General features: G+C 41.1%; 1 protein-coding gene across 1 annotated transcript; it reads left to right on the forward strand.

Moving 5' to 3' along the window:
* Positions 1–13,397: 13,397 nt before the first annotated feature.
* LOC308664627 (uracil nucleotide/cysteinyl leukotriene receptor-like) lies at positions 13,398–14,976 on the forward strand (the record flags this gene model as incomplete). The annotated part of the gene is made up of 1 exon (XM_081322031.1): positions 13,398–14,976. The coding sequence occupies one exon, from the start codon at positions 13,398–13,400 to the stop codon at positions 14,472–14,474; it is 1,077 nt and encodes a 358-aa protein (XP_081178157.1). The 3' UTR covers positions 14,475–14,976.
* Positions 14,977–15,580: the final 604 nt, after the last annotated feature.

Raw genomic sequence — 15,580 nt, forward strand, 5'->3', positions numbered from 1 at the left:
TCTTGTTATTTAAAATAAGTTATGTAGATATGGTATAAACATATAAATAGGAAAAACCATTTACCTAGCCCATTTTGAAATTAAATGAATTCCCCAAAGTTGGAATCTTATGCCTGCTTGCCTGGGGGTAGTTTTCATTTTTCTGAGTGAGAGATTTCTCAGAAGATATGTACAAAATTATTAGACAGCCAATTTTGTCTAGTGGTTGAGACAATGAGTTCAAGTCCCTATCTTAGCCATGAAAGCCAGCAGGGTGACCTTGGGCCAGTCACTCTGTCTCAGCCCAAGCCTTCTCACAGGGTTATTGTGGGGAAAATAGGGGGAGGAAGATGTGTTGTATGTATTTGCCACCTTGAATTATTTGTAAAAATAATAAAAGTGGAACATAAAATAAAAATACTGTAAATCCATTTGTGTTGATATATTCTGATATTTCTTTAAGCATGGGCACGACCATTTATTTTAGCTGCATGAAATAAAAGTTTAATGCTTTGTGTAACAAAAAGGGAGAATGCTAAAAATGAAGTCAAGTATGTTAATGGACATTTGTTAAGTACAGTACATGAATAATCTACCATGGCTACCTTCTGACATGACAACAAGGATGAGATAAGATAAGTGCAGCATTGTTGGTCCAACAATTCAGTAGCTGGATGTGCTTTCAGTCATTTATAGTTTCCATAGTTCAATCAGGCTGCTGTAAGGAAAAAGGTATACATGGCAAAATTAAAAGAAAGGAAAAAAAAGATCTCAGATGATGATCCAGCAACGTGATCTTAATGTTGCAAAAAGTGATATTTATATGAGAAGTCTGCATCATACACAAATGGTATGCAAATGGTATGCAAATGGTTTCAAATCTAAGAAAAATAGGTATATTTAATAATCGCAACATGTCCCTGTATCAAGAGCAATACCAGCTCTAGAAGCTCTAATAAGCTAAAACATTATATGAGCAATACTGCCTATGAAAGGCTTGCCAATTCTTGGGTCAGTTTTATCCTATGTCACAAAATTCCCATGTTATCCAAACTGAGATTGAATCTGTACTCATTTTGGGGCAGTAAATTTGAGTGAATTTAATATTGTTAATTTTTTACTGTGTGTGGCTGCAAAATTTTACAATGTAGCACCCACTATGTGGTTGTAAAGTACCTATGAGCAAACTAAATAAATGTATTTCTAGCCAAGAATTTACTCTTGGCCCTGAAAAGAGAACTCTGATTGCTGTTTGAACAGCATATAAGATGATGTGGCTGCACAGTTTGTACTACTGCTTGGGTTAGTTGCTCAATAAGGCAGTTGCTGTACTGGCAATTGGCACAACTGTTAATGTATATATCAGTTAGGGAACAATATCCTTGTTTCTAAAGCAGGGGTCTTCAAACTTGGCCCTTTTATGACTTGTGGACTTCAACTCCCAGAATTCCTCAGCCAGCATGTCTGGCTGAGGAATTCTGGGAATTGAAATCCACAAGTCATAAAAGGGCCAAGTTTGAAGACCCCTGTTTTAAAATCACAGCTTGAGCAATTCCTGTGACCCATGGCAGGATGTATTATAGAAATGGAAGATTTTAAAAAGTGAAGCCCAAGTACTGGCTACTGTCTGAGATGTCAAAAAAACTGAGTCTAACCTTCATATGCACTTTTGGACAGAGAGGATGAGAAAAGGGAGATGAACTGCTCAGTTAACAGTAAAGAAACCAACCATTTTTTTGAAAAAATAAAACCTGTCAGACAACATTCTTAATATTTTTAATTGATTAAACCTTACACATTGACCTCCAACAGCCTTTGCAGCATGCTACACTATAGGGAGTAGCACAGGTGGAATCATTGCTTTTGTGTGCCTTTGAGTCAGTGTTGACTCCTACGGTTTTCTGGGAAAGATTTTTGGAAGTAGTTTGATATTGCCTGCTTCCTAGGGGTGAGAGGGTGTGATTGGCTCAAGGTCATCCAACTGATTTCATGTGGGACAAGAAGTCATAGTTTCCTGGTTTAAGTATGTCCTATAAAGTGGGGATGTAAAGAGATGGATCGATATCCACACGAGAGTTATAATTTTGCAATGGGCTACTATTACTGGTATCTCCCGATGCAGAGAATTATTTAGAATAATTCTCAGTGTGATCCATAATTCTTTCTGTTTCATCCTGCCCACAGTGCAGTTCCTGAGGTTCTCCAGTTTTAATAAACTAGGTGAGTTTTCTGTAACCTCTTTGTTGCCATCTAGTGGTTGCTCAGATTTGTGTAGCCCAATTAAAGTAGCCCTACTCTTTCTTAAAGGCAGAAACTTGACTGATCACCTACCAGGACCTAGCTCCACCAGTGCTTTGGGTTAAGAACTCCTGGAAAAGTGTATCAAATTAAGTGGGTAGCAATTGGTGTCACACAATCAATATTGTCATCAATGATACAACTCTTGCAGGCAGTGAAGCTACTTTTGTAAAGATGCAGCATATTTAATTAATTGTTTGATATACAGGTAGGAAGGAAGCAAGGGCAAATTGCTTCCAAAATACCTTGCCAAGAAAACTGTAAGGACTGACTCAACACTGACTCTAAGGTGCGTGCACGCACACACACACACACCCTTCAAAAGTAGCCTAAAGCAACATATAAAAATCTGAAATCACATCATAAAAGTAAATAAGCAAAAAGAAACCAATGCCAATAACAAACGGCACACATCAGGAACGTTAGAAACATGATTAAAACATAACACAACTAATTTGGATTGACAGATTGCTCTGCCTCAGAGCCTGCTGGAAAAGCCATGTACTCAGAACTTTCTTTATGTCAGGATGGTGTAGACCAGCTCCAGTTGCCTGTCATTGTGAAAGGCCCAGAGATACACAACAGAAAGGGGAGGAGGAGGAGGAGACGTTTCTTCTCTTTACCTTTATACTTAGTCAATGGTGCAAGACAGCTTGGAACTCTTAGGAAAAATATCCTGCAAACACTATCAACTTATATTTGTATGTGTTAAGCCAATTATTATTTGGCTAGAGGTGAATTGCTTTTTAGTAAATTGGAAAGTATTTCCCAAGTGGTTGCTTACAAGATACACTGGAATGACACTTCCTTCCATCTGAAGGACACCTGGTGGAAAAACCTGTTCTATGTTCATCTATCCAGACATGTCTTTGAACTCTAATTAGTGAATTTCTGCCACATGCCTGAAGGGGAATCAATATTCTAACAATACTATACGACTCGGCAGATCTTATCTTAGAATCCTAGAATTCTATACATCTCTGACATTTTGGGAGTCCCAAAATACCCTGTCAGAATAGCTTAAGACTCTGGAGTTTATTTATTTATTTAAAATATTATGTGGCCGTCCATCTTTTAACTAACTTTGTAGTTCCAATTCAAGGACACCCAGTGGGAAGGTGCTATTCTATAGTGATAAGCAATCATTTCTCAGCACCATTATTTGACATTCATGAAAGATAAGATCTGCCGAGCTTCTCATCTATACAGCTTTTGCAAAATTGTCACAAAGTTTACTGAAAGACCCAGGAAACTCTATGTTCTGGAGTGAAATGCTTTGGTCAGAAAACAAAAACAGTTTGAGTCATAAAAATGTTAATCAAAATAAATTCAGATCATCCAGAAATGCCTATCCAGATGACCTATTACCTGCCTAGCCACATTGTGTGATAATGGGCAAACCGAAGTATGGGCTTTAATTATTTAGATCATAGGGGTAAATAGGGCTTTTTAAGAAAGCAAGATCACATTTTCTTGCAGAGTAGCTTTTACAGATTCTTGATTTTTTAAAAAAATCCAGTTCTCTTGCCCTCCCACTCCACCCCCCAGCTAGAAGTTATCACTGAAAAAGGACCAGGGTCAAAACCTTACATGGGTTTCTGGACAACAAAAAATTAAGTTCCCTCTCACAGATACTATTTTTTCACCTAATCTGTACTATTACCTTTGGTTTTTCCTGGCTAGGTGTAAAACCTTGCTTCTTCTTCACATTAAACTTCATGTTGTTGGATAGGGCCCATTGTTCAAGTCTGTCAAGATCTTTTTGGATCCTGAGCTTGTCTTCTGGGGTGTTGGCTACCTGCTAGCTTAGTGTCATCTGTAAATTTGATGAGTTCCCCTTCTATTCCTCATCTAAGTCATTTATGAAGATATTGAAGAGTATTGGGCCTAAGACAGGGCCTTGTGGTATCCCTTGCGCTTCCTTCCTTCCATGTAGATGTAGTATCATTAAGGACTACTCATTGAGTATGGTTTGTCAACCAGTTACAACTCCATCTGGTGGTGATGCTGTCTATCTCACATTTTTCTAGTTTACCAAGAAGTAGGTTGTGGTCTACTTTCTTGAATGCCTTGCTAAAATTTAAGTATACTATGTCCACAGCATTTTGCTGGTCTACTAATTTAGTCACTCTGTCAAAGAATGAAATAAGATTGGTTTGGCATGATCTGTTTTTAACAAACCCATACTGGCTACTAGTTATAACATTTGTTTCTAGATGTTCACAGATCTGTTTTTTTTGATTATTTTTTCCCATGATTATGCTGCTTGGTCTGCAATTTCCTGGGTCTGTTTTTTTCCCTTTTTTGAAGATGGGAACCACATCAGATTTTTTCCAATCCTCTGTTAGTTCCCCTGTACTCCAGGATTTTTTAAAAGTTATGGTACAATGGTTCTGAGATAACATCTGCCAGCTCCTTCAGAACTCTGGAATGTAATCCATAAGGTCTCCTGTAAACACAGTGTCTTGTAAACAATTGACAAAGGAAAACTGACATGGCAATCCAATTTCCTTATGGGGATTGAAACCTCTTTTCTAGATGCTGGTTTCTTTCTGTTTATTGAGAAAGAAGTAGTAGGATTTAGTTCCCCATAACTATTGCCAAATATCATAGACTTAGAATTGAACACTGCGCCCGATCTAAGAAAATGAAATTCAATGTAGATAAAAGCAAAGCTAGAAAAACCAACTGTAGAGATAAAGACTAGTTCAAACTTGGCTCAATACCAGCAACTGTGAGAGGGATCTTGGAGTCCAAGGGGACAATCATTTAAATATGAGCCAACAGTGTGTGTTAGCAGCCTAAAAAGCCAATGCAATCCTAGACTGCATTAATAGAGGAACAGAATTAAGATCAAGTGAAATATTAGTACTGCTTTACAAAGCCTTACTATGGCCACACTTGGAATACTGCATCTAGTTTTAGTCACCACAATATAAAAGAGATGTTGAGACTCTGGAAAAAGTGCAGAAAAGAATAACAAAGATGATGAGGTGGCCTTGGTGGAGCAGTGGGCTAATGCCTCCTTAAGTAACACCAGCTGCCTGCAATTATTGCAGGTTCGCATCCCACCAGGTTCAAGGTTGACTCAGCCTTCCATCCTTCCGAGGTAGGTAAAATGAGGACCCAGATTGTTGGGGGCAATTAAGCTGACTTTGTAATAATGCCACTTGGGTGTGTGTGTGAAAGCCCTAATAAGCAGGCATATACATAGAATGAAGGCTACTGCTAAGCTTGTAAGCCGCCCTGAGTCTTCGGAGAAGGGCGGGATATAAATGGAATTAAAATAAAATAAAAATTAAGACATATGAAGAAGGGTTGCAGGAATTGAGTGTGCCTGGTTTAAGGGAAAAAAGGACTAGGGGGTGACATGATAGCAGTGTTCCAATATTTGAGGGGCTATCACAAAGATGAAGGGGGCAAACTATTTATCAAAGCACCAGAAGGCAAGGCAAGAACCAATGGATGGAAACAGATCAAGGGATCAACCTAGAACTAAGGAGAAATTTCCTGACAGTTAGAACAATTAATCAGTGGAACAACTTGCCTTGAGAAGTTGTGAATGCTCCAACGTAGGAAGTTTTTAAGAAGAGACTGGACAGCCATTTGTCTGAAATGGTATAACGTTTCCTGCCTGAGCAGGGGGTTGGACTAGAAGACCTCCAAGGTCCCTTACAACTCTGTTATTTCTGGTAACCTTGAACTAAGGAGAAATTCCTTAACAGTGAGAACAATTAACCAGTGGGATGCCTTGCGTTCAGAAGTTGTGGGTGCTTCATCACTGGAGGTTTTCAAGAAGAGACTGGACAACAACTTTTCTAAAATGGTATAGAGTCTCCTGCTTGTACAGGGAGTTGGACTAAAAGATCTCTAATGTCGCTTCCAACCTTGCTATTCTATGTTCTGTAACCTTGGCTTTTGAATTCATCTAATGAAGAAGAGCCAGTGACTTTCCTGTGTAGCTCTAGGTCATCTCCCAACAAGCCAAGGAAGCTTCAGAGTCAGCTGCTTCTTGCTGGTCAAACACTTTCATTAGGAGCTTAAATGGCTGGGGTTGTAGCTGGGCCCATACACCATCTTAAATTATATTTAGTTTAATCACAATTTATTGAGCAAATATTTCTTACAGACTACATTTACACAACCTGCCACCTATTAAACCCAAAATACAAAAGTGTACTCCTAGGGGAACATACTGCTTGCCACCAACCTTTGGCAGCTCACTAACCAATCCCTGAATGAGTAGACTTTTTTGGCAGTCTGGCTGGGTTTGCAGTGTGAAGGTTTATCAAGTAGATCTTCAGCACTGCAGATTCTTAAAGGCAGGCACTGCAGCCCTTAAATTTTTAAAATCTACCTTCAAATAGAGAAGCAATTTGGTGTGGTGGTTAAAGCGTCAGACTAGAAACTGGCAGGCTGTGAGTTGTAGTCCTGCCTTAGGACCAGACACTCTCTCTCAGTCCTAGGAAGAGGGTAATGGCAAACCACTTCCAAAAATCTTGCCAAGAAAATTGCAGGGACTTGGCCAGGCAGTTACCAAGAGTCAAAAACTGACTCAAAGGCAATGAAATGAAATAAAATCTTAAAACAGGCCTTGGCCTAACCCATTTTTGAACAAAGACCTTCAGCATGCTTTGCAAATTCTAGTATGTCCCTCAAGCCAAAATGAGTTTGCATACCTCCAATAAAACACAGTCGATAATCACAAAGGTTGAATTCATGCAAACCAGCCATGGTGGGACTTGTGATTTTAGCTTACTGGGTTGTATAGCTAAAATCACAAGTCCCACCATGGCTTTGTTCAGGGACTGAATCCAGGTTGTATCTCCCCACACTGTTTACAGCCTTGGCGTATATAGGATGGAGAGGGTTTGGGTACAGCCACTCATGTTTTGTGTCAACCTTTGATTTAGATTACCATGCATTATAAATGGGGCCAGTTTAACCCAAAATGTTCAGTTGCAGTCAGAGTCTGGGATGACTGACAGCTGTATCCAGTGCTTTTTTTGTAAAAGAAAAAGGTGCCGGAACTCACACAGGTCATACAACCCGCCTTGTCTACCCTACAAGGTTCCATCCAAAAAAGGTGCCGGAACTCCATTCTGGGTGTTCTATGAGAAAAAAAAGCCCTGGTTGTATCTATATGCTTTACCTTGGCTGTGTTTTTAAAATTTCACTTTTAAAAAAGATGGAATGCTAGTCAACTACTGCTAAGCTTGTAAGCCGCCCTGAGTCTTCGGAGAAGGGCGGGATATAGATGGAATTAAAAAAAAACTAGGTTAGTAAAGAGTTTCTTGGGCTGGAAGAAGAGGAGGCTATAGAGAGCATCCTCGTTGCTGGGCATGGTGGTCCTCCGATGGTCCTCCTATAAACAGAAGACGGTCTTCCCCACAACAGAGTCATGTTGTGACATATTCTTAACTTTCCAGGGGTGTTCACCAACCCAAAATGGTTGGTTACCGGATGGATTTGTCTCCTGCTGTGACAGACCTAGAGCAGCAGGTGGCACTCCAGGAAAGGAAGACACGGGGAGGGGGGGGAGGCAGCTTCAACTGAATGGAAGAGATGAAACTCCACTCCTTGCTGTCTTCTCTGAAGTAAGCATCTGTTAGCAATTTCTGCTTTTTTTTTCTTTTTGCATCCATGAGCTTAACATTATTCTTTATGTTTTATCAGAAGCCTCCCAGAAGGGCCGATGTGGCACAAATAGGATGTTCGTCTCTGGAGATAACAGTTTCCCAGAGGTGCAAGAAAGTGTGAAGGAGATGATAAATGGCTGGGAGCTGGACTGCAAAATGGAAGCACACCCCTCTCCCCCTCCAGTTGGGGAAGAGATATTTGACTCTGAATGAAAGCGCTGGACCAAATGCATTAAGATCAAAGCTTTCAGTGAAACCTCAATAGCTTGTTCCAGTTGTAGCTTAAGGCTGGGAATATTATACAATTCTCCTTTAACTGGGAGGAGGCCCCTTTGATGTACTAATTCATTTAATGACCATTCAAAGTTACCACAGCACTGAAAAAGTGACTTATGATAGTTTTTCACACATGGGGTTGCAGCATCCCCATGATCATGTAATCAAAATTCAGCCGCTTGGCAACTGACTCTTATTTATGATGGTCACAGCATCCCGGGGTCAAGTAATTACCTTCTGCGACCTTCTGACAAGCAAAGCCAGTGGGAAAGCCAGATTCACTTAACAACCATGTTACGAATTGCAGTGATTCACTTAACAACTGTGGGAAGAAAGGTCATAAAATGGGGCAAAACTCACTTAACAACTTTCTCACTTAGCATTGGAAATTTGAGGCTCAATGGTGGTGAAGGGCTGTCTGTACTCTGTTTTGGAGTTAGTATTTGTTTATTATACTTAAAACCCACCTTTTCAGTGGCCTCTGTAGCACTGACACTGACCCCCAAATAGTGGTACGCATGATGATGACATAAACACACCTAATCTGACACATATGTGTAAGTGGTATGGTTACAGCATCACGCATGTGTTGTGTTTGTCCCTCCTTCCACCACCTTGCAAAAACCCATGCACTTTTCCCCCCAGCATATACAATTTTGCCTTCAACTTCTGTCATCAGAAGAATCCTGTGAGGTAGACTGAATTCAAGAGGCTGGTTCAAAGTAACCCAGGAGCTTCTCCCTAAATGAGCATCTGACTCTGGACCTTCTTGGTCCATGCTTAACAATCGCACCACACTGACATTGTTAATCATGAAAACAGTCGAACTTACAAAATAGCACAACTGTGCATACCAGTCTTCTCAAATTGTGGCTTTGTTGGGACTAAAATGCCCCAAAATTTCAGCCATAAGAAAGGCACAATTGCATTGGAAAATGGCAGCTTAGGAAAGGCTGGGGAGTTCCTTTACTATGACTTCTTGGGGGGGGATTTCACCCCTTCCCACCACCTGAAACCTTCTGCATCTTATTTGCATATTTTTTTCCATTGCTATTCCACCCTACAGACCTGCATAATAGAAGCAAAATGATATGCTGGGAAAAAAGCAGCTCATAGTAATTAAAGCATATCATAAAGCTTAATCCAACTAAGGGGCATATTTAAACCTACAGTATTCATTTCAGCTGTGTTGGATATAGTCCATCATCTCCTGTTACAAAGTGTGTGTGTGTGTGTGTGTGTGTGTGTGTGTGTCTCTGTGTGTGTGTGTGTGTGTGTGTAAAGCCCAGGTAAACATGATATGGTGGCAGCTGGGAGAGAATTAAATCTGTGATGTCCAAATTCTCCGAGAACATCCCAAAACAGAACTGCAGAAAGCAAGTTCACAGCAGACAGAAAAGATGCTGTGACAGTTTACAGTAATGACTAATAATAAGAGAGGTGAAATGTGAACCAAATATCCTGGGTTTAGTTCTCCTTCCTAGAGGGCCATGGAAAAGGTGCCATCATATGGTGTGGTGGCGCAGTGGTTAGAATGCCGTAGTGCAAGCTCTCACTGGTCACTCCAGGAGTTCAATCCTGCCTTGCTCAAGGTTGACTCAGCCTTCCATCCATGAGGACCCAGATTGTTGGGGGAAATGTGCTGACACTTAGAGAGCGCTGTAAAGCACTATGAAGCAGTATATAAGTCTAAATGCTATTGTTATTGCTCTATCTCAGACTTAGCCCTTCATTCACAGGGTGTGCAAATTACTAATACTGTGTACAAAAAGCCTTGGATTCTTGAAAAGAATTCTCCTTATTCTCTTCTTACTCATTAATAAACCAGTGGGTTTTTTTTTTAAAAAAAAACCTGATGGGTGGGCTGGAGGTCTCTTGGCAGATGCTGGAGAGTGGTCTCTTGAGAATTCTCTAGCCTGGATTGTGACCATTGTGAAGGAATTCGTGTAGTCAGGGAAGGCAACCTGCAGCCATTGGGCCATATCCAGCCCAGGGTTTGGGTTTTTTGCAGACTGCAAGACCTCAGAATGGCAGCAGTGGAATTTTTCTAAAGATTTTCTGCTGGAAGAACAAGAAACAAGGAATATGAAATGTTTCATGAGCTTAACACAACTTCAAGCATAAAACAAAAAGGGAAATGTGTGATGCAACAATTAAAGAGATCTACTTTCTCAGTCCCAGAAGTGCACTACGTGATTGGCTAGTCATTTTCACTCAGCCCAACGTACCTCATGGAGTTGTTGTGAGAAAAATGAGGAGGGAGAATATAATCTGTGTCCTTTGGGATCATCAAGGAAAATCAGGATGCAAGTCTGATAAAGTAAATGCAATTGGTCAGAAAATGTAAATCAAGAAACAAATTTCTATTATGTTGCAGCTTTCCCAAGAGCAAATATAATATGCTTGAAGAAATGTCAGTTTTATAGGCACAGAAATTGGAAGTCGGGATATCTTTTATTTCCACTGCCTATAATGAATCTTGTAGCTCTGTTGTCTCAGCAATGGTAAATACCACAAATGTTCTTAAAAAAACTATGCCAGCCTAGCCTTGAAACAGGAAACCAGGACAGGGTGATAGGGTGCCTATAATGTTGTTTCAGAATAATTCCCACCCATTTTCATCTTGTCCAAGTTCCTTGAGCCATCAAAGGAGCAGGCATCTCCTAGATCACTGAAACACCAAAGGTATGGATACTGCAGATAGCAGCAAGAATGCCAGAGTAATGGTGGCAATATAATTTTCTTATTACCGTATCTGCCTTTCAAATTATTTTGATGCCTTTCAGTTTAATGCATTTTAACAGCCTCTGACTATTCTGCCTTGCGGGTGAAATGTGAACATAGCTTACTTCTTAAAATAAATTTGGATAAAATCTGTTTTTCTTCTCCTAAAAGATGGAACACATTTACAACTGATAATGTGTTTCTGAATTGCTCTTGGTCTGGAATTGGAAGAATAAAATTTTAATGATCATGGCATTTCTGTTAATTCCATCATCAAGTTCTCCCAATCCACTAGATACATTTCTTATGGGAAAAGTAAAAAATAAATAAATTGCAAGGTAGAAATTTATACTAATTTCAAAGAGTCCTGCATTGGAAGTAAACCATTAATTGAAAAAAATAATAGGAAAAATGCATGGTTCTTGTTCTTTGTGGTCTTTTTACTCTGTAGAATGCAATTTGTAATTGACTTCCTGAGATGTCAAATAGGCAGCAGAAAAGTAAATCTTTGTGTGTGTGTGTATATATACCGGTATATATATATATAAAGGTAAAGGTTCCCCCGCACATTATATATAAGGGACGCGGTGGCTCAGTGGGTTAGGACGCTGAGCTTGTCGATCAGAAGGTTGGCAGTTTGGCGGGTCGAATCCCGAGTGCTGTGTAACAGAGTGAGCGCCTGTTACTCGTCCCAGCTTCTGCCAACCTAGCAGTTCAAAAGCACGTAAAAATGCAAGTAGAAAAATAGGGACCACTACGGTGGGAAGGTAACAGCGTTCTGTGCGCCTTTGGCGTCTAGTCATACTGGCCACATGACCACGGAGACGTCCTCGGACAAGCGCTGGCTCTTCGGCTTTGAAACGGAGATGAGCACCGACCCCTAGAGTCGGAAACGACTAGCACGCATGTGCGGGGGAACCTTTACCTTTAATATATATATATATATATATATATATATATATATATATATATATATATATATGTGTGTGTGTGTGTGTGTGTGTGTGTGTGTCTGTGTGTCTGTGTGTCTGTGTGTATATGTGTGTGTGTGTGTGTGTGTGTGTGTGTGTGTATGTATATTAGATAATCCAAGAAAAGCAGTGTCTAAAATTGGTACCATTCTTAATACAACTGTATACCTTCTTAAACAAATCCTTAGAGATATTGGAAAGAAAGATAAAAAGAAAATTATATGCTAATTAATGTGGGAAGGAACATGGCAACTCGCTCCCGCTTTCTGAGGCATTCCTACAGTATATTAGTTACAGAATGCTCTGCCTTTAATTTGCAAATGGCATTTTAGGGTGGTTTAGCTTAACAAATAATGCAGTATATGTAAGAAAAAAAATAAAAAGATGCTAGACTGATACTCATCTTTGAGTAAGAAATGCTGCAATCTCTCTCAGCCAGCTAATTTCTCTGGGGTATGGTGAGCGCTTCCTTTCACGACAGAAGTTAGGGGCATGGGAAACTTCAGCGGGAAGTGTGGAAAACAGAGAGGAAATGAGCTGTCAAAAGTACTTGGGGGGAGGGAAGCTGGCAGCAGGACTAAATGAAACAGATGCTTCCCCCAGCACCCAGTTCTGAAGCTTGCTTTGTAACACAACCAGCTAAATAAAATATTTCTCTCATCTGTTATGAATCCTTGAGATATGCAGTTTTCTTAGAATCACGTCAATCAAGGAGAATATACATTATGTAGGAGGGGAAAATATGCCCTTTTCTAGTAGTTTACAATATCCTGTCCTCCTGGACATAAAGTGTAATTTTGTGCCTATTGAAGGGCCCCTTTCACTGACTTTTGGGGGAGCAGAAGCAGAGGTAGAACCCCTTCAGCTACTCCATGGGTGGAAGTGGGTCTTTTTGTTGCTGGCAGAAATGCCCCCTCTCTTTCTTCCCCTGCTTCCTGTGCTACCCATAGGCTGGGAAAAGGAGTGAGTGAGGTGGCTTTTTGGTCCAATGGGACAGCCCTGACTCTCCTGCTGCTGAAAATGAGTGGCCAGCAGCCAGATAGGGTACCATGTCCACAGTAGCCCTTGGGCAATTAGGACCAGGACAGACCCTCACCTTAAACCTTTCTCAGAGCAATCTGCTTTAGACTGCCCACTTGGCATAGCTTGTGCTAGTGCAAGTTGAAAAACACCCCTTTTGAAGCAGAGAGAGAAAAACAGAACAAGGCTGCCTCTGTGGTGGGCCAGGAAACAAGTCTGAGAAAGATGCTGTGCATTAGTGTTCTGCAGAAACAGTCAGGGGGCATCTTTGCACCAGGCCAAGCAGATAGGCCCTTAGAAAGAAACCAGAAAAAATGTAGACAGTCCAACCTTTCTCCAGCCATATTTCTGCCCTTGCAGCTGCACGCAGCCAGCAAAGCAATGGAAATACTCCATGATCAGAGTTTCCACTTCACATGAAGCCTGCTGTGATTGGTGTTTCTTGAACTCTGGATTAATCTAACATGCAAGTCTTATTTTTGTTTTGCAGATGTGGAGGAATGGCACAGATGCATCAGGGGAGTCCTTCCCTTTGAGGGAAGTGGCAGGCTCTTTCCCTAACAACTCAGCACATTTGCAGTGTGTTGCTGAAGCAGCATTCCAGCACCTACTGCTACCCATCATTTACAGCTTGGTGTGCATCCTGAGCCTAGCCTCGAATGGTGTGGCCTTATGGAGCTCCTGGGTCTACCGAGCCCAGGCTCCACCCATCATGATCTTCATCTACAACCTGATTATCATTGACCTGCTCTTTGCCCTGTCACTGCCATTACAGGCAGTGTATCATGCCAGGCACAATGACTGGCCCTTTGGAGAAGGCCTGTGCAAGGCCACCAATGCCCTCTTTCTGGCCAACATGTTCAGCTGCACCCTTTTCCTGGCCTGCATCTGCCTGGAGCGTTACGTGGCTGTCCTCCATCCTGTCCTCTACCTGCGCCTCAAATGGCCTCTGTATCGTGTGCTGCTCTCCATAGCTATCTGGTTTTTGGTAGGGATTGGATTGCTGATCTTCTTCTCCAAGAGCACTGTGACTCATCTCTTCTCCAATGGAAACACCGCCTGCATGGAAAACTTCCCAGCCCGAGTCTGGAGTGGAAGTCTGGCAGCCACGGTCCTATCTTCCTCCGCCCTGGGCTTCTTCCTGCCTTTCCTTACTATCATTATCTGTTCTATTGTGATTGCCCACCGGATTATGAATCTGGGCCATGGGACAATGCAGGCATCTTCATTGCGTAGGCATTCCCTCCAAACCCTCTTGATGGTGACGAGCCTGCTCACCTTCTGTTTCCTCCCTTTTCATACCATCCATGTGCTGCACACCCTGGGCCGTATTGGCGTTCTTTCAGCTCCGGGATTGCTGCACTTCACTTGCTCAGCCCAGCGTGCAGCTATGGCCCTTGCTAGCATCAACAGTGCTCTTGACCCCCTGGTATACTATTTTAACATGAAGCCTGCCAATTGGAAGCTACCATGCTGTGGCACAGTCAGTCAAAATCTTATGGAGCCAGGTGAGATTGCTAATAGCACAGGGGAGTGCCCCAGGAGGAACATAATCCTTACAGACTGAATTTCGCCTATGGCTTCTTTCTGAGAACTAGGTGAAAGTGGTATCTTCCCCTGGATACTACTGTAACCTAAGTTAGAAGCTTCTTTTTGCCAAAGAGACAGATTGAGAGAAAGAGGGAGAGAGAAATTTTATCCGTGAGTTATTGATTTATTTAATGCTTGCCTTGACTGGCATGATACATCACTAGCCCAGTCTATATCATGGCCTTGGATAAGAGGAAGGGATAAAATTGTATCTCCCAACCTTGTATTCACCATAATGTTTGTTCTATAATTCCCACTGCCCCAAACTGTGCTCCAATGGACAATGCTGGTTGGTCATCAGGTTGAAGACTAGATTAGAATGTTCTTTAAAGATCAGATAAGAACTGTAGACCAAGAACAATCAGTCTGAAGCAATGGGAGCAAAGGCTGGCCTAGAGAAGAGGACAGAAAATAAAAAATAAACCAGGATTCCAGACTAGAGCCATCAGATTTGTGTTGCAATAATCTATGTTAGAACTACTCCCTTTTGCTCCCATCTAACCACCAGAAGGTGATTGCAGCCTAGTTCTTTCATCCTAATACAGATGGCATCAGGAAAATAGTAGTTTGGGAAGCAGCACAACATTGTGCTTGTTGTGACTCTAATTGGATTTCATGTATTGTGCTGAGCCATAACATAATTTGGTTTGGGCTTACTGTTCTGTTCAAGTTAGCATTATGCTTTGTAAACTATGATTTTATAGCTTTGTGAAGTGTGTAAATTCAGCCACCATAATTTATTTAACAGACTATGGTTAACAAAAGCTTGGCAAGGAGAAACCTTGGCAGGCAAGACTCAGAGTTCAGGGATAATGTGAGGCAAGGAAAGTTTATCATGTTAATCAAGACTGGAAGCATTGTAACTGTTTTGATTGCTACTTTATATTTATATAATTGTGCAACATTTTGGCTCACGGTCCAGAAGATTGGGAGATAAATAAGTAATCTGTACAAATCAGCTTTGGAAATATGTTGAAGGATATGGATTCATTTATTACATGTTATCATCTCCAATACGTTTCCCAGCCTAACAGTTGTAGCATCAAGAGCTACAACAGCATACAAGATATAAAAGACATTCCT

This window comes from Vipera berus (genome assembly GCF_964194415.1).
Source record: "Vipera berus genome assembly, chromosome: 2".
Classification (NCBI taxonomy): domain Eukaryota; kingdom Metazoa; phylum Chordata; class Lepidosauria; order Squamata; family Viperidae; genus Vipera; species Vipera berus.